Below are 21791 nucleotides of genomic sequence, written 5' to 3'. Positions count from 1 at the left end.
AGACACTATTGCTTATATCCTTCTATTAGCCAACCACTTACACAGAGTAGAACATGAGAAAGAACCACGAAGACCACATTCAATAAATCTGAGAAGGAGTCTCCACCAGACCCAAATAAAGGTTCAAATGTTGAGGAGAATCCTTCCCCCAACTTACACGCACAAAGCCGACTTTTCATCATTACTCTCTGGGACTGTACTACAAAAAGATTTTGAAGAGTTCATTTGAGTTTTAGTTGATTTAAATGTGTCAAGAACTGTGACATTTTTCTCCCAACCTTACCTTCAAATGTTAAAGTTTCAATACACATTGCATGGTACACAATTGCAACACAGATTTTCAAAAGTCAACTACATTTCCTGTGAGAATTATGTCTCTATCATTCCCACAGAGTGACCACTCATGGCCACCTGATGGGATCCAGGAGGTGAGGGAATGAAGTCCATCCCCCGTTACCATCAGCTCTTCCAGCATTCTCATGCTGAAGAGTTTGTAGGCAATAGATTGTTCTGTGGGACTAATGCTTCAGCCCTTCGGCTCCCGTGTGGATATCTTCCAGATACAACTGCCCTTCCACGTCCCTCTTCGGCATCTTCCTTCTCCTCTTCTGACCTTCTGAGATTCTGACTGAGTAAACTGACCCTCACTCCGGCACAAAAAGACCACAGTGCCTAAGAAATGATCCATTCAAAATCAGTCAAAGTCAGAGGAACATCTTTCCATAACCAGCCCAGGCCAGGTTAAGCTATGTTCTCCACAAACACATGAGCTAGTCTTTAATTGTTTGTCATTTCAAGACTTGGAAGCTAGACAAATCCCAGTTAGCTTCAATTAGCTAAGCAAGACTTAAAAGCACTTGAAAGGTTCCTCTTATGGGCCATTCAAACTAGAAAGTTGTGCACTAAAAGGCCAGGATCCAAAGAATAGCATGATCACTCTTAGAAATGTATCAAGTGGCTAGAGATGTTAGAAATTTCAGACCTACTGACATACATGGACAAACAAAATGTAATAAATCATTGACCTGCATGCTTTTTCTTTACCCTCAATTCATTCGTTGCCCCATCTTTTTAATATTTGGGTTTCTGGTTCAACAGAAGCCATGAAAATACTTCATAGCATGGGAACATTATACAACTGCATATTGTCTATTTTATTTTAAACACTGGTGAATAGTGGTCAATAAATAATTTCCTACTCCTAGATCAAATAATATGTTCTTTTTTTGTTTGGTTGGTTGGTTGGTTTTTCAAGACAGGATTTCTCTGTGTAGTCCTGGCTGTCCTGGAACTCACTCTGTAGACCAGGCTGGCCTCGAACTCAGAAATCTGCCTGCCTCTGCCTCCCAAGTGCTGGGACTAAAGGTGTGCACAACCACCGCCCACCAAATAACATGTTCTAAATAAGAATATCTTACTTTGTATGCTCTATGAGTATTTAACCCGATTTTTAAGATATGCATTGATATGTTGTTAATAATCATTACAAACATAATCCTAAAATTTTTTACAAAATAATCAGTTTACATGCATCGTATCAAGAGCAGGTACCTAGGAGGGTTTGGAGGAAGAAAAGGGAAGAGGAACGTGATGTAATTATAATCTAATTTTTTAAATTATTTTACAAAAATGTATCACATCCAGCATTGTGGCTCATGCTTCTAATCCCAACACCCAGGAAGCTAGCACAGGAAGATGACAGGTTCCAGGCCAGCCCAAGCTGTCCCACACACAAAAGAAGCACTATGTTTGAAAAAACTTCAAGGGGAAAAAGAAACACTATAAAATTTGGACTACTGACAGGCACATCAAACCACAATAGTGTTTAAATTCCCCTCCACTCGATACAATTTAAACAACGATACAATGTTTTCACTTTAAAAATCAATATTTACATTGTGTCAAAAATTACATCCTTTGTATCTTTCTAACTTTATAATGAAAATCTTTAGACGTCCAACTAAAAAAACTTTCAGGGGATACACAGTTTATAAAAATCTGGCAGAGGTTGGGGCTAGAGGTTGAAAATGCTCCACTGGGATGTTCGTGGCCTGCTTGTCTCCTGATCTACCCAAGACAGCCTCTTTAGAGACCAACTGAGCTAACAGCTTGAAACTCAGAGCTACCACCGACCATTATTTCCTGGGCAGGTCTTTCAAAAGCTGCCTCCAAAAAAGCCTGTCTGAAATCCTCAGAAGAACTGGGGAGGTGACTCAGTCCAAAACACGCTTGCTGGGCAAGCATGAGACCAAAAGACAGATCCCTGCACCTACCTAAAAGGCCCAGCACTGCAGAGCACACCTGTAACCTCAGTGCTAGGTGGGCCAGGGAGACAGAGGACCTCTCGGCTAGCCAAGCAATAGTCTTCAAGGTTTAATGGGCAACCCTGTCTTTAAAAATAAGGTCAAGCCACATGTGGACACGGGCTTTTAATACCAGCACATGGGAGTCAGAGGTAGGACTTCTGTGAGTCCAATGCCAGCCTGATTTACATAGTAAGCTCCAGGCCAGCCACAGCTTCAGAGAGAGGAGACTCTGCCCCCCAGAAAAATACAAATAATAAAGACCTTTGCTGCACAGATCTGGGAACCTGAGCTGGATTCCTGGAGCCAAGTAAAGATGGAAGGAGAAAATGAACTCCACAAAGTTATCCTCTGCCCTCTCCACATGCACTGCAACATGTGTGCCCACACACATGCATCTTGCATACAAACTGCACATGGTAAGTAAGTAAGTAAGTAAATAAGGTAGAGACTCCACAATTGAGGAAGACCCAACCTCAACCTCTGATGTGTGTGCATAGACACACACCGTCACACATCTACACACGTATGAACACATTCAAACATAGACACAGACAAAATAAAATCCTCAGAACACAGAAAGTGATGAACAAAATAACATTTCCTGGAGCTAGAGAAATGGCAATGTTCAATGTTCTCTGTCTCTCTCTCTCTCTCTCTCTCTCTCTCTCTCTCTCTGATAAGATCCTTTTTACACTACTGCCTTGGCCAGTGACTGCTGGAGTGAGGGGAAACATTTTCAGAACTGTTACTATCATGACACACTAAGGGTGCGGCTATAGGTTCTCTTCATATTTAAGAAATTACCAATAAAAAATTCCCTCCCCAGGCCAATGAGGTGAATGAGGAAGTAAGAGCACTTGCCACCAAGCCTGCCAACCTGATCTCAACCACTGGGACCTACATAGTGGAAGAAAAAAAAACAACTATCCTGTGACACACACACACAGAGACAGACACACGTACACACAATGGCGCATTACCTGTCCTCCCCTCTCCCACACAAATAATGACTAAAATAAATGCTTTTAATTCCATACTCTTCCTGCAGAATGACAGTACTACTGACCCTTTTACAAAGGTTATTTCTCTAACAAAAGTTTAATCAAGCATATGCTTTCCCTTGGAGAGAGCCCATCCCAAGCTCCAAATACAACTAGAAACAAGAAAGCAAGCATGCTGTCTAAGCATTTGGACAGTAAGGGCCGTTGGAAAGCCAGTGTTTTAGGGATGAAGTTCCACAGTCCTTTGACTATCATCCTCTGTACCCAAAGAGGACCATAAGGCAAGAGCTCTGGCCCTGCATCCAATGGGCTCCCTCTTCGAGGCCAACTGAGAAGCAACTGATATACTCTAATCTGGATAATACAGATGATACGAGACTAGACCTAAATAGTAATTACCCAGGCGTCTGCCTTGAGTTTTCTTCTCAGCGTGTTTAGTGTTTCAGGCTGTGTCCTAAATATAGCTGTCAAAATAACACGTGATTTCTTAAGTGGTGTTTAAGAACAGGACAGGCAAATGAAACAAACCTCACATCCAGCCAGAAGCAAGAATCCTCCCTCCACCAAAAATCTGCAAGGTCAGTAACAAGCAATGGCCTCGGTTTTCCCTATGGCAAGTGGGGACTGGAGTACTTACTTCCTGTCCCTCCAGCACCTCAATACTTGGGACACTCTTCAGAAAGTGTCAGGAATCCCCAGAGGTCCTTTCCCAAGTGATACCCCCCATCAGTTCACTTATCAATCTTCTCATAAGCTAATATCATTGGCCTTTAATACTTTATCTCATGAAGCTGAACAATGTCAGATGACCTCTGCCCCCACTAACCAACTCAGAGTGCTCAACTTCTTCCAAGACCAACTGCAACTCCAAGCCCAGAAGTGTCTCCATAGGCAAGTGACTCAAAGCACAGGAAGGAATGTGGCCGATATTCTCCTTATAATTGTGATGAAATTAATGGACACTGGACAGGGACTCACAAAGACACACACACACACCCGAATGCATAACTCACACAGAAATGTCCACTGCAAGAACCTTCTAGAATAGTGAGGAAATATAAATAAATTGACAGCACAAATGTGTTTAGTTTTTAATAGCTGACTTGCAGTCAAAAGATCTGCTTAAAGTTAGCTTTCTGTAAAATTAAAGTCATTTCCAGATCTAGACTCTACTCAAACTAAAAACAGTATTTGAAAAAAAGAGGAAGTAGAAAATAAGATTCTGCTTTTCTCTCAAACATAGGAGTGCCTCCCCATCTGGGCTCCTTGAGTGCATTCAAAGTACATATTAAGGTTTTCTGGGTCCACAGGAGTCTAAACATGCAGTTTAAAAAGCAAGTGGTTTAAAGTATAAACACATGGGTCCTTCTCTACCAAGCGCCTACAGGGAGGAAAAAGTTGGAATGTGAAAAAAAATGACTGTTTAAAAGGGGATTTCTTACAGGAAAAGTGTACCCAGAGAAGATAACTAAGAGTCTACTTTGTCCTAGAAAAAGCTGACAGCAACAATTCCCATCCTAATCTAGTTAAACCTGCATCAAAGCGCAGCCAAGGTAACAGATGTAACACCTGACTTCTGAATAACGGTCCTGAACCTGCTCTGAGGGGACACTCGGGCCCCAAAAGCTCTGTCTGCAAGGACTGTATAGTCAATCTTTCTACCCTTGCTAGCCCTACAGTCGCTATTGCAACTGCTCAGCTCCACTGCCGTCACTTCACAGTGTCACCAACAATGCAAACAGACCAGGGAGGGTACGCTCCAACACATCCTAATTATGGACACCAAAATGCAAATTTTATTAAAATTCTGAGTGTTGTAAAATACAATTCTTTTGATCCTTTTCAACTATTTGATAACATAAAGATTAGTCTTAGCTCATAGGCATTTAAATACAGGTAGCTGAGTCTCAACCCGGGGTGGGAACTTCTTTACCCTTTCCTGTAACTTAAAGGCTGCACCGACTTATGGTGCTTGAGATTTGGTGATGAGTTCCCAGAAAGGCAACGTGACTCCATCCCGTCCTCGGAAGCACCAGAATATGTTCACCTTCAAAAATGATAAATTTGATAAGAGTGTTCAGACCAAGAAAATTAATGCAAAACTTCATAATGGAGTATGTGAATGCTGTAAAGAAGTTCTTGAATGGTGTGTAAAATATAGCAAATACAAACCACTGTCAAAGCCTAAGAAATGTGTTAAATGTTTACAAAAGACAGTGGAGGACTCTTACCACATAATGTGTAGACCACGCGCTTGTGAACTTGATGTTTGTGCAAAATGTGGAAAGAAAGAAGAGATCGTTATTCTGTTTAATAAAGAACCAGAAACTTCAGAAAATACTGAAAATGAAGGTTCTAGCCATAAAAGAAGCTGCAAACAGAAGGAAGACAGTGATGAGGACTTAAATGCTGAGTCTGACTCCGACGGCGAGGATGGGGACACTCAGGCCTGACAGAACCCAGTCAGTTGCAGAGGGAGTCTTTCTAAGCTGTTCCAATAGACAGAACTGGCTCGTGATCAATGTCTGTTATCTATCACATTTGAGTAACAGAATCTTAAAGGTTTTCACAATAACACTTAAGCTGTATATACAGAATATGTGTGGGCATACCATGGCATGTTGTATAAAACCTATAGAAATCATTTATAAAAACATACTACCTAATGTCAAATAATTCAGTGTTGAGAATTGTGATTGTATCAGAACCATCTTATGGAAAACTAAGATGACTAGCTCAGTACATTTCCATAGCCTGACCTTGGGTATGAGACTTCTTTAGCAAAAGCCCCCTTACATCATAGAAAGCAAAACAGTATTTTTACAGACACACACACACAATCATGTGTAATGATTTTTTTTCAAAAATATTTTTATATACTTTATTCCATTTTTTTTAACCTTTTCCTAGTTTGGAATTATATACTTAGAAAAAATGTATAGATTATATAGTTACTATCTAGAAAGGAAAATCCAACATTCATACTAGAGTGGAGGTACTTACAGGATCAGAAACTCCTGTGAAGTTCTCCCTCATAAGCTTATCCCTCCCAGAATCCCATCATCCTGAATTGTCACTTTATTGCCAGTCTTTTTTTACTTGTAAACAGTGTAATTTAACTTCATGTGATTATTGAAATCTGTGTCTGTGTGTTTAAAAACCCAAAGCTACAAAGAAAAGTGGTCAGGTGGTACAATGAACTTTTCCACACTCTTTAGCTGGATTCCCAATTTTAATGTTCTACTATGTTTTCTTTGTGTCTTAATCTCTATGTATGTATATATAACACATGTAGATGTATATATGTGTGTATATATTTGCTGAGCAATTGAAATAAATGGGAAACTGTGGTTTTTGGTAAATAAATAAATAAATAAATAAAGGTAGTTGGCTGGATTCAGCCAGGGATGAAGATGGCTGAAGCTCCTGTATGCCCATGTAAACCAACAACTGCATCTCTCCTCACTCCCTCCTAAAGAAGTTTTTATTCTGTCTAATGATTTCACTGGTGGCTGAAGAATTTTGGGAACCTTTTGTTCTTACAAGAAAAAAAAAAATCCAAATCCATTGAATGTTCTGTGTGAAAGTAGCTGGTGTTGCCCTCTTGAGTTCAAGGAGGGTCTTTTAAGCCAAGGTCATCAGAGACCAAACGGCCTTGGTCACATCTGGACCTTGGTCACCGCTGCAAAGAAGGCAGCCATCACACTACCAGATCCCCTCCTGCCCTCCCCTGTTTCTGCAGTAGACTGTGCTTCATGGTCTGAGAGTTGCTTCCTCCTCCTCTGTACCCCTGAGACTAATGTACTAGGTCTGGTCTCTAACTAATCCGAGAGTAGGCACAAAGCCAGTCTTAAAGACACAGCAGCCTGGAAAGGAATCTGCCCCAAGCCACAGCTAATATGTGCTGCATGTTATCTCTCTAGCTTCTACAGCACAAGGCTATGACAAAATAGGCTCCTCTTCATTAGGCAACATCAGCTGACGTTACCTGATACCCGCACATTGAAGGGCTCAGGCAGGCACCTCGGAGGTTTCCTACAGAATAGTACTTATCACACACGTACTTTAGTGCCAGTGGAGAAAGGACAGCAGCACCTGGCAGTCATTTGCTGAGACCTGGGGCATCACTAGCTCCACAAGTCCTTTGTGAGCACAGCTAAGGCAGTGGCAACTCAGGCTTCCTATAAAGTTAACCTTGGGACAGCAAATCCCACAGCCTTTATTGTCTAGACAGAGAACTAGTTTGGCTCTTTTGCAGGGCTACTCTTTCAGATGCTGGGAAAAGATGGCTGCTGACTGGTGCTTCAACTCCATCTGCAACTGCCAGCCCTAGCCCATGGCACCTGCTCCAGAGTGGCCTACCTTTGTTAGAGCCACCGAGTTCAACTAGAGTCTGCCTGGTCTCATAAGCCCCAAAGTCCTACTATCTGCAAGACTCGGGAATAGTCATCTCTAAATGGACCTTTGTGTGAGACAGGACATGCTGTCCCCTGTTGGCAGTGATCTTAGATTATGGTATCAGCTATTGATATCATGATCAGTATTTAATAATACTGTGCACTTTCCTGTCGAATTCATCCAGGGAAAACTGAGACCCAGGGAGATAAAATTACTGGCCAGGGTCTCACAGCCAATTAATTCATGGTAGGAATGGAGGAAAAAAAATACTATTTGGTCTCTGGAAAGGTTGGATGGAAAGGTAGCTCTTTAATCTTTAAAAAAGACTTTGCACTTAGCTCACCAGGACAGAAAAAGATGCCTAAAATCAGAGATGTCACAGGGACCTGTTCCTGGGTACAGGAGCCCCAAGACTTACTTCCTGCTATGCAAAATCATTTCTCTCTGTCAGTTACCACACCCATCCTCAAGACCTGGGGCACCACAGAACTCACCACAGAGCTCATCGGCCCTCTAAGCTGCAGCCTCTGGTTACAACTTGGCTTAACTCGAAGCCTCCTCTGTCACTGTAGTGCCCTAGGAAGCCTGGTGCAGCTGAAGCATGCTGGCTGGTGTTAATTGCTTCAGGAAGAAGCCAGCTGATCAGCGTAGCATGAAGTTCAAGAACATCACTGCCTACCTAGCCCCACCCCGCACAAACCTACAAAGTCCACCTCCTTTCTGTCCCTATCTGATTCTTTCCTCTGTCTCTTTTTCTTCTGTCTCCTCTTTTTCCTCATCTTTGTTTTAAATTTTTGAAACTTAGTCGCACTTAGCTAGTCTTAAATTTACTTATGTAGCTGAAGCTGGTCTTGAACTCCTGATCTTCTTTCTTTATATTCTCAAATATTGAAACAACCACACTTACTTCCTTCATTCTTTTTTTTTTTTTAAGTCTTTCTCCTCCTAGCTCTCTTCCCTCCCCCATTTTTCTTTCTTTGTTCTGGTTTTTGCGGCTGTTGCTGTTTTGCTCTGGCCTTCATTTTTCTATTACCTTGCTACATTTTGCTCTAAATTTCTACTGGTGAATCAAGTATGTTTTAAATTAAAGCACACATATGTATACAATTACGGTTGGCCTACATTCTCTTTTAAGCAATGTCCTGTCACTCTAAAAGAAAAAAAAAAAAACGAGTTAAATTAAAATGTCATTTTACAACATATTCTTTATCTGATATTTTTAAACAATTTTCTTCAGAAACCTTCATAGATCGGGATTTGGGGGTTTTGTTGTTGTTTTATAATGGTTTCCTTCGACCACACAACCCCATAGGACTATGGATTGAACCCCAGTCCTCATGAATGCCAGTCTGCATTCTAGCACTGAGCTACAAGTCCAGGCTACGTTTATGGTTCCTTTTACCCCAGTAAATATCCATTCAAGGCCTGAAATTCTACACCTAAGTTTTAAGACATTCTGTCACGATAACACTTTTCACGATGACTCCTTTATGACGACTGTTCTATCAAACAGCTTTGCTTTTACACACTTCCTCAAGAAGACAGTTTTACACTGTGTGAGGAGGAAGTAGCACTCTTGTCTTTTTCAAAGGCCTTTTTGACAGCTTAAAACAAGAACGTCTGCAAACGCCAATCTTTTCCACACTTGCTTATCCTAGTGGATCTGTCTAAACGTAAACTCTGTAAGTTAAATAAACTAAGTCAATTGCCAAGACAAAACCAAAACAAAGAAAGCTCTTTTTTAAAATTGTAGGCCCCAATGTGAAGGGTACTCAATAAAGAAATTTCATACAAAAATCAAATAGCTGCATACCACAATTTTTGAAATTAGGGAGAAATAAAACAAGATTAAGGTTATAAATTTAAAACAAAAAAAAAATCACTAAAACCTATTCTGAGAGAGCTGAAACTGACTCTAAAATACTTATCTGGTTAATTTGACAATGAGGATTTTGTGCACTTTGGATTCAGGGACTGTTTACTGAGCAGCAACAGACATCCATTTGGGGTACTAGAACATTTCCTGCTGAACTGTGGCAGGTTCCCCATTAAGCACATATTACTGTACCCATTTTACAGACAAGAAAAGTTGTGTCACAGAAAGACTAAGACAGAAGTTAAGAGCAAAGCTGTGTGTACAACTCAGAACTCCAAACATCAACTTCAGTGTTCTCCCATACAGTGCTTATGAACACTGTTCAAATCAGATGCCATATATAAAGTATGTATGTAAAAACTCAGTACCTGGGAAGTTGGTAGAAGATCTTTTACTAAGGAGAAAGATTCAGAGGAAAATGGACCCTAACATTAGCAACTAAATGCTCTCTGTGCTCATCTCAGCATCTCAAGAAATAAGTGCCTAGAAGCCCCCAGAGTGCCTAAACTCTCACTGCCTGTGACAGCACTGTCTACTAAAGCTGCAGGTGGCCTCGTCCTAGCTTTTGGCCTTTGATATGCTTGAATCCAGACTCCATGAAGAAGGCTATATCACATGTGTAGAAATAAGTGGTAGTATCTTGATGTGACTAAAGCCCAAAACCACTGGAAACCAGTTCCAGTCACTGTGAGGACACAGATGTCAATTACACCGACCTTGTAGCTTCTCGATGCTCTACAAAGCCCACTTTAAAGGCTACTTAACACAAGGCAACTGTGGGCAGCTCTCGTACCTAAACTCCCTCCCAAATATCCGAACTGAGCTATCAAACGGAGACAAGCTGAATCGAAGCCCTCTTGTGAATACAGTCAATACTTGGCTGTCGGTGTTAACCACTTGGTTAACTGCTTCTGAGCTCACAGAAACCAGGCAGAGTGGCACAAGTCTGCAATCCCAGCACTGGAGGCAAAGAACCTCCTCAGCTACACAGCAAGTTCAAGCCTGAGCTACATGAGGGATTGTCAAGAGAAGGGGGAGCGGGGGTCCAGGCGTGGTATTACATGATCCCATCACTCAGGAATCAGAGGCAGGAAGATCTCTGCGAGTTTGGGGCCAGCCTGGGGCTACACCGCAAGCTCTAGGACAGTCAGGATTACACAAAGAGACCCTGTCAAAAGAGAGAGAGGAGGAAAGAATGAGAGATGGAGAGGTAAAAGGGGAAGAAGAGAAGAATTCTAAATCAGATGCTCAAATGTCACATGAGTTATGAAAGAAACAAAGCTAACCCAGTAACTGTGGTCCTCACAACTGCCTTAGGCCTGCAGTTCATTACATAGCAAATCCAGCAACAGCATGTACTTTGTTTTGTTTTTTTTTTTTTTTTTTTTTTTGGGGGGGGGGTATTTTTTATTGGTGGTGGTGGTGGTTTTGTTTGGTTTTTTTGGAGGTTTTTTTGTTTGTTGTTTTGGTTGTTTGTTTGGTTTTTTGAGACAGGATCTCACTATATAGCTCACTATGTAGAGCAGGATAGCCCCAAACTCAGAGGTCCATCTTCCTCTAGTACCCAAGCACTGAGAGACAAGGTGAGCCCTGCCACACCCTGCCCAGACTTTTGGCAATCAATCAAAAACACTGAGACCTTTTCTGAAGACAAGCTGTCAGGTGAGAGAACAGCTTTGAAGCAAACAGAGAGAACAGGAAGAAAGGGGTGGAGAAATTGCTCCCAGAAGCCCTGTGGCTTAAACTGGTAGGTATGCCTTGGGAAATGATAGTTTGTGGCTTTGTTTCTCAATTCGCCAGAGAACTCTCTTCTTAGAAATAGTTGCAATATCACACTCATACTAACCATCAACTATCCAATCAACATTCAATTTTCACCCAGTTTATTTTATAAAGATATATTTCTGTTTGTTTAGATCAGAATTCAAGTCTCCCTGATTAGTTTGGTGAGTGTTAAATCTCTTTAATCTACGTGCCTGTGCTTTCTTGGCACTTCTTCTGCAACTGATACTCTTTGTAAAACAGGGTCACCCTGTAGGGTTTTTATAGCCTGCACATTTTAACTTTTTCCTTTAAAATAAAATTATCAAGTTAAAAACAGACCATCTAAGACCTACAACATTATTTCACCCTTGTCATGTGCCACCAAAACCAGCCAAGTTCTCACTTGCTATTCCTGGATACTCATTTGTCCACAAAATACTGCCAGGAAAAGTGCCCCATTCCACCAGAGCAGGAAGAATCATGGATCCAGAAGACACCAGAAGGTCTCATGTCAACTTTCATATCAATTTACTTGATGGAATGAGGCAGATCCCAATTAACTTCTAAAATCATGCCTGTGAAGCGGCAGATACAATGAGCTTTGCAAAGTCTCAAACCCACTTCTCCAAGTATCCAGAAGAGGACACAAAGGTTGATCAGAAGAACTAGTGAGATGCCTTCATTAATACACCAGCCCCTCTCGTATTAATTTAGGCAGTGACCAGTTATCTCCTTACCTCTATTCTTCCTACCCAACAAGAACTGTTCACTTCAATAAACTCATCCTCCTCCAGCCTCTCACCTGAGAAGTACAGGACGTCACTCACCAACTGCTGCCTGAAGCATTCCCTCTCTAAGCGCCAGCTGGACCTTCTGTGGCTCCCCAAAGCCTCCCCCAATGACTCTGTGCCTGAATTCCAGTTAGTATTCCATATGTAGCCTAAGCCTCCAGCTGGCTTGACAGCTGTTTTGATGTCACATATATCCTTCCAACATTTGATGGGGGTCTCCCATGCGCAAGGCACCCGTCACATTAATCCTACAACTAGACTCTGAGTGCCAATGAAGAGAAGGTCTCTTGTGATAGTGCTCGTTTCAGGAACCATAAGGATGAAAAACGTATAGCCTGTGGTCAAGCCCATCCCACTGTGACTCCCAGATTCATAACTCTCAAGTAAATTCCTTAATCTCTGGGTTCTCACATGGACATGCTGTTGGGATTAAATCATATAACGTGTTCCTTCTCATTTCCGGTCTTCTGTACTTTTCTAACTAATTCATCATAGCTCTTCTTACCCGTTACTACACTCTGAAGAAAGCATATAATGGCCTCCACTCTGGGTAGGACCAGAGGCTTTTGAGTGGGGAGAATTGCCTGATCTAAGTGCTACCATCTTGATTGCTCTATTGTGATTAGAGTGCACCAACCAAGGTCAGATGGGGTGAGACCAGTGGAAGATAGCTGCAGGTGACAGCTACGAATATGATGCAAGTGAAAAGCAGAAGCAAACACTAAATGGTACTATTATACAACGTATAACTAAAATACCCCAAAACTTAAACGTTTAAAGGAATGAATGTGAATTTAAAGGAATATGGGGAAGCCGTATTTCCCTTCCCAGGTTCAAAGCTTAGTAAACCATTTTGCTCATCCTGGGCTACAGGTGTCAGCAGCTTTGGTCAACTGTTTCAGTTACTGGGTGACTGGCCCCAAGGGAGCTGAATTTCTTCCAGGCATTCTATCTTTATAGCTTTCCAGTCTTTCTCTTCATCCTCCCTGTATCAGATCCCAAAGCCAGTCTCCTCCCCCACAAGGACCCATCTCTTCAGAAGAGCCTAGTCATTGAGCCTTCTGTCATTACCCTGCTAGCTATACCCAATTCCCATTCGGCAGTTGAGAAAGAAGACTTTCCAGGACCAGCTACAACTATGGAATCTAAGAAAAGGGACTCTACCTGGGAGAACCAAGGGACCTACCCAAACAGTGCCTGTGAGAACTGCCATGCTGGCCCTGCTAACAAGAGACCCAGGGTCTGGGAAGAATGCTTCTCTTACATGAAAGCAATTCAGGTAGCCTCAGGGGTCTGTGTCTCTACATCAGGCTCCCAGAGATCCCAGAAGACCCTCTTGGAAAAAGCACCCATGTCCCTTCAGCAAGACTCAAAAGTATGTTTAGCAGGCTTGAGAATGGTTAAAGCAGCTTCCTTACAAGGAAGAGCCTGAAACTGTATAGTCAAGAAAAGCCAGTGCCAGGGACTGTTTGAAGCCAGCAACTACGAGAGACCCATGGCAAGTGGAATCCAAGAATTTATTTTCAAACTGATTCTATCTTTTTAAATCAATCAAAGAAAAACTAAAGAAATTTAATCCTGAAACTTTTGGAGACAAGTTAGAACTGCTACTAAGTTTCCATGTCAGGGGCAACTCCAATGTCTCTGCAGATCTAATTATTTTTATGAAGAGCCCTGGAAACTTCCTTGGAGCAAAATGGTCTTCCAGTATTAAAGATGCCTGGGGAGTTACAGAAGGATGGTCAAGGTTTACTGGGTAATAGAGACAGATCCAGTGGTTTTCTAGTTCAAAGAAGAGAAGCAAGTGAAAGATTTTTTTTTTTTTTGAGACAGGTCTTTATGTAACTCAGGTTAACCTTGAACTCACTAGGCAGCCAAGAATAACCAATGATAGACTTGAACTCCTGATCTTCCTGCCTCCACCTCTTGAGTACTAGGATTACAGACACATATACCATGTCCAGCTAGAAAGCATCCTTTAAATTATGACTATCACAATTTGAAGGTAGATTCACGAGTCGTTCATTTCAATCTTACAGGTTACCAACTCTTCACAAACATGAACACTAATCAAAAAAACTATATGCTCTCAACCTCTGAAATCCAGAGACGAGATATTATACTAATAAAAGAAACAGCCGGGCAGTGGTGGCGCATGCCTTTAATCCCAGCACTTGGGAGGCAGAGGCAGGTGGATTTCTGAGTTCGAGGCCAGCCTGGTCTACAGAGTTAGTTCCAGGACAGCCAGGGCTACACAGAGAAACCCTGTTTCGAAAAACCAAAAAAAAAAAAAAAAAAAAAAAAAAAAAAAAAAAAAAAAAAACAGCCTATAAAGTAGACAATCTTAGATTATCTATAAACCAAAGCAGAAGAAGAATAATAATCAATTTCTAAATCACTGACATTGAATAAAAAAAACCTCTTCAGGAACCTGCAACCATTTAAACGTGTTGCCTGGATAACCAAATTACACACATCACAGCCACATGCATAGGAGACACTATAAAGCAAACCCCATTATAAGAACTGAGTCAGAAGAGGAACAGGGCAGAGCTGAGGACTGCCAAGACATCCAGCCCACATCTTCATTTGACAAAGAGGAACCTAGAACCCACAGATAAGTCTGATCTCCAATTGTTGTCTGACACACAATGTACACAATTCCTCCTGACTTACGTCTACAACCACACAGATTTGGTCATCACACCCTCCCTGATCTTTGACAATAAGACTCAGAATGCCTCCGTCAGATGCCTTTGCAACCCACCATCACCTGCTCAGAGCCAATGTGTACAGTAAAAGCCATGATCTAACCCTGAGCTTACACATGGCCAACAGGCTCCAGTGTAGACCTAATTCGTATGAGCCAAACCAGTTCAGTGTCACTGTCAAAACTCAGGTGAGGCAAGAGGAAGTCTACATATGATTATGTTTAAAGATGTACCTGGATGGTCCTATTCCAGCCAATATTTAATAGCACTCTCATTGTTCTCAAAGGGCCCTAGATTAGACAAAAGTGACATCGTCACCAAAGTCTATATAGCTCCCAGACATCGATGAGCATTTTAGAATATTTGAGTGCATGATGGGATCATGGTGGAAAATAGGACAAAATACTGAACCAGTCACCAGGAGTTTTCATATACAAAGAGACTTTCAAGAAATATTAAGTATCAATAATCCTTAAAATAGCTACAACACCACTACTGTAAAAGATTCTTTTTAACTACATTTTCTTCATTTCTTGAGGGAGGGAAGATGCAGGTGAGTCACCACACATATGTGGATCTCAGAAGAAAATTTGCAGGAGTCAGTTCTCTCCTTGTACCACGTGGGTCCCAGAGATTGAACTCAAGTCTTCAGGCTTGGTGGTAAGTGTCTCACCCAACAGGCAATACTTCCAGCCCCGTTGTTTGAGATGTTAGATTCAATATGGAATTTTCTTTGGAGATTTGGAAGTGTTACATCAGGTTTTTATTGTCTTACTGGGGGGGGCACATGTATATGTGCACCATGGTGAACATGTGGAGAGCAGAGGACAGCTCTGCTGATTGGTTTGTTCCATCATCTTCACATGGGTCACTGGGAGCTAACTCAAATCATCAGCCTTTCACAGAAAGAGGTTTTACCTGGGCCATTTCATCGCCTCTGTGTCTTATCTGAAACAACTTCAAAAACAACAGGAACTTATGCAAGCCTGGCTAGATGGCTCAGTGGTTTAAAAAAAAAAAAAAAGTGCTTGCCATCAACCGTAATGACTTAAGTCTGATCCTCCACACCCCATGGTGGAAGGAAAGAATAGATACCCATAGTTCCCTGACCTCCACATATACAGAACACAACTCGCACACACACACACACACACACACACACACACACAAAGAAACAAAAAACTAAGAACTCTTAAATGGAAAAAATTATACTAAATATAAATTTTTAGGGCTGGAGAGATGGCTCAGCAGTTAAGAGCACTGACAGCTCTGCCAGAGGTCCTGAGGTCAGTTCCCAGCAACCACATTGGTGGCTCACAACCATCTGTAATGGGATCCGATGCACTCTTCTAGTGTGTGTCTAAAGACAGCTGCAGTGTACTCATATAAATAAAAAAAAAATATATCAGTAAATCTTTGAAAAATAAATTTAAAAGAAATTTAAAGTAATTTAACAATGCATTGTAAATGTATGTTAATAATCGTATTTATCTTGCTGAAATATAAACCTTTTTTAAGATGTCTTGGTCCTGTGTCTTGTATAAAAACTTCAACTTTCCGAGTTTATGTTTACATCCTATTTAGAATAACAGAAGTGAAAGCTAAAATGTTCTTTTAAAAGAGGAGGCTCCAGCCAGGCAGTAGTGGCGCATGCCTTTAATCCCAGCACTTGGGAGGCAGAGGCAGGTGGATTTCTGAGTTCAAGGCCAGCCTGGTCTACAGAGTGAGCACCAGGGCTATACAGAGAAACCCTGTCTCGAAAAAAAAAAAGAAAAGAAAAGAAAAGAAAAGAAAAGAAAGAAAGAAAAGAGGAGGTTCCATCTATTCAGGGCTGGACTTCCATGCATCCTGAAGCAGACAGAGGTGTTTAGGAGAGGCATAACTTTACTTAGAAAAGTCCTTGGTATGGAAAACAGGTATCAGCATAATTCAAGATACTGATATTATCACATAGAACATGTAAAGTCGGTACCTGGCTAAGCAGAAGCTTTAAAGGAGGCATATCAAGATGCCACCGGGAGTTATCTCCACTGTTAAAACTCTTCTACATTTGCTTGTCTGGCTTTCTGGTTTCCTAAGGTAGCCCAACACTGAAGATGATTATAGGTTCCCATGCTTTGCAAAAATAAGTAAATAAATAAATAATTGAGAAAAGAGTCACCATGCTACCGACACATCATTCGCCGGGTGCAGTGGTTAAGGAGACAAGCCAGATAGGGGCCAGCAGGTGCAGAGGCCTCACAGCCGGTCCTCACTCTGACAGAGGTGGGTCTGACCCCATGTGCAGGGGTGTGGTCAGAGTTTCCCCATAACTAAGAGAAGAGACATGAGCTCTGTGTACCTGTTGCTGCCTTTTCAACTATGAAAAGTATAGCCTTGTGAGAGAGCCCCGCCCGTGCAATCAGACCTGCCACGGGAGGACACTGTCTCAACTGCTCTCTGGGTGTGTGACCTGTACAAGTCAATTAGCCTCCCTGCTCCTGTTTTCTCAACTATAAAGTAGGAGTGAGCACCTGCCTGCTAGTGTGACTGTGAGATTAAGAGAGGTGATTCACTGATTCACTGCAAGGACCTCGCACACAAGAGGAGCGAAATCAGTGTAAACCACCATTATGCACAGGCCATGAAATGCCAGCTGCCAAGTACGCTCCCAAAACTGTACCATGGGTTGATATGTCTAACCAGAACAGAATCTCCAAGTTAAATTTGTCCTTTTTTCTCCTTCACTCCTGCAGCATACACTGTTGGCTTGGCTTGCAATCCAGCACATAGAACGAAGCTGAAAGTACAGGACAGCCTGATTGAAAAAAAAAAAAAAAAAAAAAAAAAAAACCCAAAAACCCCACACTGTGGCCAGAAACCCTGCTTTCAGAGCTCCGGGATTTCTATTCTCTGGTCACTGCCACAGCTGCCAGACAGTGCCTTTGGCAAGGAGGTGGGTGACTGGAGTGTCAGCTAGGACTTGGCACGGAGATACTAAACCATAAGGCCTCCCGGCGGGAAGCTCCAAAAGGGCCAACTGCCAAAGCTGTTTGTCTACCAGACTCTTCGAGAGAAATAGAGCAGTTCTGCTGTCGTTAGCAAACTCACGTCAGGAAAGTAGACCATTCAAACGACAGACAGGGACCCTACAAACCTGGCTCTGTAACTTTGAAAAGGCAGTAACGAATAATCTCTACAGTGCTTTGCCTCTACTCATAAGGAATGCACCCCAGAAACTCAGCATGAAAGTCCAGTGGCAAAAGGCTGCATGACTATTTACTGTAAGCTAAACACACAGCGTTTGCATGTGATGAAACCTTCTTCGGCCTTATGATTATCTCAGCCCTCCCAAGATGTCAACAAATGTCTTAATGTCCACCTATGAGGAAGTGGTTATCTTACTCTATTGATTACATAGATAAATAACAATGTTGCAAAAGGTAACCAACCAATTCCTCCAGTTGCTAGAAATTGTCCCAGCTTTACCATTGCATGCCTGGAAACCCCTCAGTCCTGGGCAAACAAAAATGGTCCCCAAAATACTTCCAGAAAGATTCTCTAACAGAGGAGAGACAGACAAATGCAGAAGTGCTAGGCGTCAGGCTTGTTGGGAGCACAAGGTCCCAGTTCCTTTTCACAGTAGAAGACTAAAAACCACAGCAGTCTCTCCCTTCCCCCTTGCTTTTTAACTCTCCCAAAACAAGTTAGAAAAAAAATCATAACCCTTCTCTTGCTGAACTCAGTGGTCACGGCAGAATTGGCTGTCTAAGTGATGACTACAACCACCCAGCCAGTTCCAACCTTCAGTGTCAGAAAAAGTCATTGACAATAACCTCTCACTTCAACTACGTCCAAGTTATCAGCAGCCGGAATGTGTCCTCAAACCAAAAATCAAAGCACTATAACCAAAAGTGGAGATTCGCCTTACAAACAGGACATTGGACAGACCAGAAAAGTGAGGCTGGGACAGTCACAGCATCCTGGGGAGACAGCAAGCTGCTCCATCTCAAACTGAAGCAGGGATTCCATGCAGGTGGCTTCCCTGCCCACAATGATGGGCAGAGCTCTTCTAGGAGGCGTTTAATCCACAGGTTGTTAGCATGGGTAGCTGAGGTTAGGAGCCAACTTCTAAGAAGTAAGATTCAAACAAAAAAAGACTATATAAGGCAAGAAGAACACACTTCCTGGACCTAAAGAAACACAGAAACCATCTTTGCTCACCACTGCACCCCACCCCACCAACCACACCCCATCTTCCTCTGGCTATGTCCCAAAATAGACTGGAGGTTTTTAGGTGTTCCTGGGTCACAGAACTCCTTGGCTCTTTCTGTATGTCAAGAGATGGAGTCAAATGAAGGTTTTTACCTCTTTCTCTCCGGTGGCAAGTGGAGTTTACTGGGGGGGGGGGGGGGGGCCAAAGAGGGTGTATTTAGAAAGATTTCCGAAGACAAACATCTTTGAAAGCCTTGCTCTGAGAAGCCAGAGAATAACTTCCTGTGTGGTGGAGCCCAGTGATACACTCTTTACCAAGGCTAATGTACACTAGGAGAAAGCTCCTTCTCATGCCCTACTTCAGCACATCTGCTGAAAGGAAGGAGAGCTGTATCTCAGGGCCTCCATAGCAGCCTGGGAGGTGAGCACCACCAGCCAACAGCTGAGGATCTTGAGGAAGACTTTTTGCTTTTCCCAGTCAGCTGTTTTGACTTAGAAAATAAGGAATTCGGGATAAATGATTAGCACCTTTCTACATAAAATTCTACACGGAATTCTTTCATATGTATAACGAGACTATGCCTACTAGAACACGTTGTACTCTGTGCAGACTGAGGAATTAACAAGGTAGGGGAATGTGAGCCATCAACGTTGACAGGACTCTGGACACAATACAACATAAGACTTAAAATAAGCAGATGTCTAACAGTTGGCAAAAATTGGGAACAAAGGGTAGAGAAAATCCCAATATCAATTTACAAGCACTTTAAATGTTCAGTAGCCAACGAGGAGGGGCAGGCTCACACAATTAACAGCTGCTCTCCCTGCTAAATTTAACAGAGTTTTTAACTCAGTGACTTCTGAACCAAGGCGGGCAGGGGGAGGGGGTGGGGGTGGGGGTTCTGTAAATACTGAAGGAAAGCAAGCTGAAGTAAACTTAATCTAAAGTGGCAAAACAAACCATTGTGGCTCCCTACCACAAAGGTTGCATTTCCGTTGCAGAACATTCTGGCTGAATTCTAACTAGCAAGACACCAGATGCATCCTATTTAAGAAGTTTGAGGTATTTAATAGAGGGGGCTGGCCTGTTTGACACCATGTATCAAAGTCAAGATTGCCTCTCTGCTTATCAGGCCCCCAAAACAATGTTCATTTCAGCGTGGATGGATAAACCGGGACGTTTCCCCCTTTTTCATGTAAAGAACTGTGAAGAGGTTTAGTTTTGTTTTTGGTTTAGTTGGACTTCCGTGAGTGCCAATATCCAGATGTGTAGCAAAGACTGTCGATCAGATTCAATAAATAATCCCATTGCTTCAAGCAGAACTCCAGAGCTGCCGGGTGTGATGTCTCAGCCAGAAAAGCAACAAAGCTGATGGGCACCAGCGCCTGCGAGCTCCGCCAGGGACCTGACTCCATCTCCTATACGGAGACCTGGGCCGAGAGCTCGAGTCTCTCAGCACCCCCAATCCCACACCCCACACCCAGCCCCTGGGCAACTAAAGAGGAAGTCGGGGTGTCCTATCCGACCGATGAAGACAGCCTATTGCACCGAAGAGGGGATCCCGGCCAGCCTCTTGCCTGGCGCGGGAAGAGGTCCGGGGCAGCGGAGCTGCGATCCTCTCTCCCGCCGTCCACCTTCCTCCTCCTGACCCCGCGGACAGCCTTCCCTCCCTCCCAGCACCCCCAGGCTGACTGCTCCCGAGTGCACGATGCAGCCCGAGGCTCCCCCTCTCCCGACGCGGCTGCGACCCGCGTTCCCCGCGCCCGGCGGCCACTCCCGCATCCCGCCGACCCTCTCTGGCCGCGAACGCGCACTTGCGACGGCCCAGGGCGGAGACTGCGCGGGAGCCGAGCCCCGCGGCAGGCCGTGCACGCTCAAAGGCTGCGCGTAAACAGCCCGGGGCGCGCTCCGCTCGCTCGGCGCCCGCCGCGCCCCCTTCTCCGCGCCCCGCGCCCCTACCTGGTCGCAGAGTTTGAGCACTGCCATTCTTCCGTTCCCGCGCGCGCGCACATACAGCTCTCCGCTCTGCAGATGTCAACGCCGGGAGCCCGGGGAAACGGAAGGAACGGCCCGGGATAGCGCCAGGAGCCGGGCTCGCTAAGGTGACAGCCCCGCCACTGCTCGGCTGCCGCCGCCCGCCTCCCAGAGCCCAGCCCCGGCTCGCGGGAGTCGCAGCCCGGCCCGCCCGCCTTTATACAGGAAGTGCCGGCCGCTGCCAGCCGGGCCGCCACTGACATCACCGCGCGCTGCCTCACGCCGCCCGGGCCGACGCTGCCTCCTGCCGCCCGCGGCGGCTCCTCGCAGCCCGCGGCCCCGGTGCCCTCCCACACCTGCACTCCGCTCCTCCAGGAGCCAGCCGTAAGGGGAGGGGGACTGGCGCCGACCCTCCCCAGCGACCCTACCCACGCGTACGCCACCGAAGGGCAGTCCCTGGCAGACACACCCCAGGGGTCTAGAAAGCTTGCCTCTCGCAGGCCATCAACTTTCACCCTGCAGGCTGCGTCACACCCCCTTTCCCTAAACCTCTTCCCTAATCAGATTACTCCAGCGCTCCGAATTTCTGCCACCTGGGTGCAGCGCTGGCAGTCTCTTTGTTTAATCTAAGGAGGCCATGGGCGTGTTGTTGAGCCCAGGGTTTCTCTAACACATAACGGTGGGAGGAACGGGAGCAATGACCCTCCAGTCACCTCCTAGTTAAACCACACACTACCCTAACTTAGTAGCCTAGGCTTGGGGATGGAGGTGGAAC

General features: G+C 43.8%; 1 protein-coding gene and 1 pseudogene across 6 annotated transcripts in view; one reads left to right on the top strand and one right to left on the bottom strand.

Moving 5' to 3' along the window:
• Nucleotides 1-21263, bottom strand: part of Ankrd44 (ankyrin repeat domain 44) — a 297082-nt gene extending 275819 nt beyond the window's left edge. For 2 of the 6 annotated variants that reach the window (XM_076931906.1, XM_034498926.2), the window contains exon 1: nt 21002-21260. In XM_076931906.1, coding sequence (XP_076788021.1) covers nt 21002-21028 — 27 coding nt within the window. In that variant the 5' untranslated portion in view covers nt 21029-21260. Of the gene's footprint in view, nt 1-21001 lie in introns of all 6 variants that reach the window. The other 4 variants (XM_076931903.1, XM_076931905.1, XM_076931904.1 and 1 more) reach the window with 4 other exon arrangements.
• Nucleotides 5258-5760, top strand: LOC117706093 (uncharacterized protein C9orf85 homolog pseudogene; annotated as a pseudogene).
• Nucleotides 21264-21791: the final 528 nt, after the last annotated feature.

Source organism: Arvicanthis niloticus, chromosome 3 (assembly GCF_011762505.2).
Source record: "Arvicanthis niloticus isolate mArvNil1 chromosome 3, mArvNil1.pat.X, whole genome shotgun sequence".
NCBI classification, from domain to species: Eukaryota; Metazoa; Chordata; class Mammalia; order Rodentia; family Muridae; genus Arvicanthis; species Arvicanthis niloticus.
This window is presented reverse-complemented; position numbering and strand designations above follow the sequence as displayed.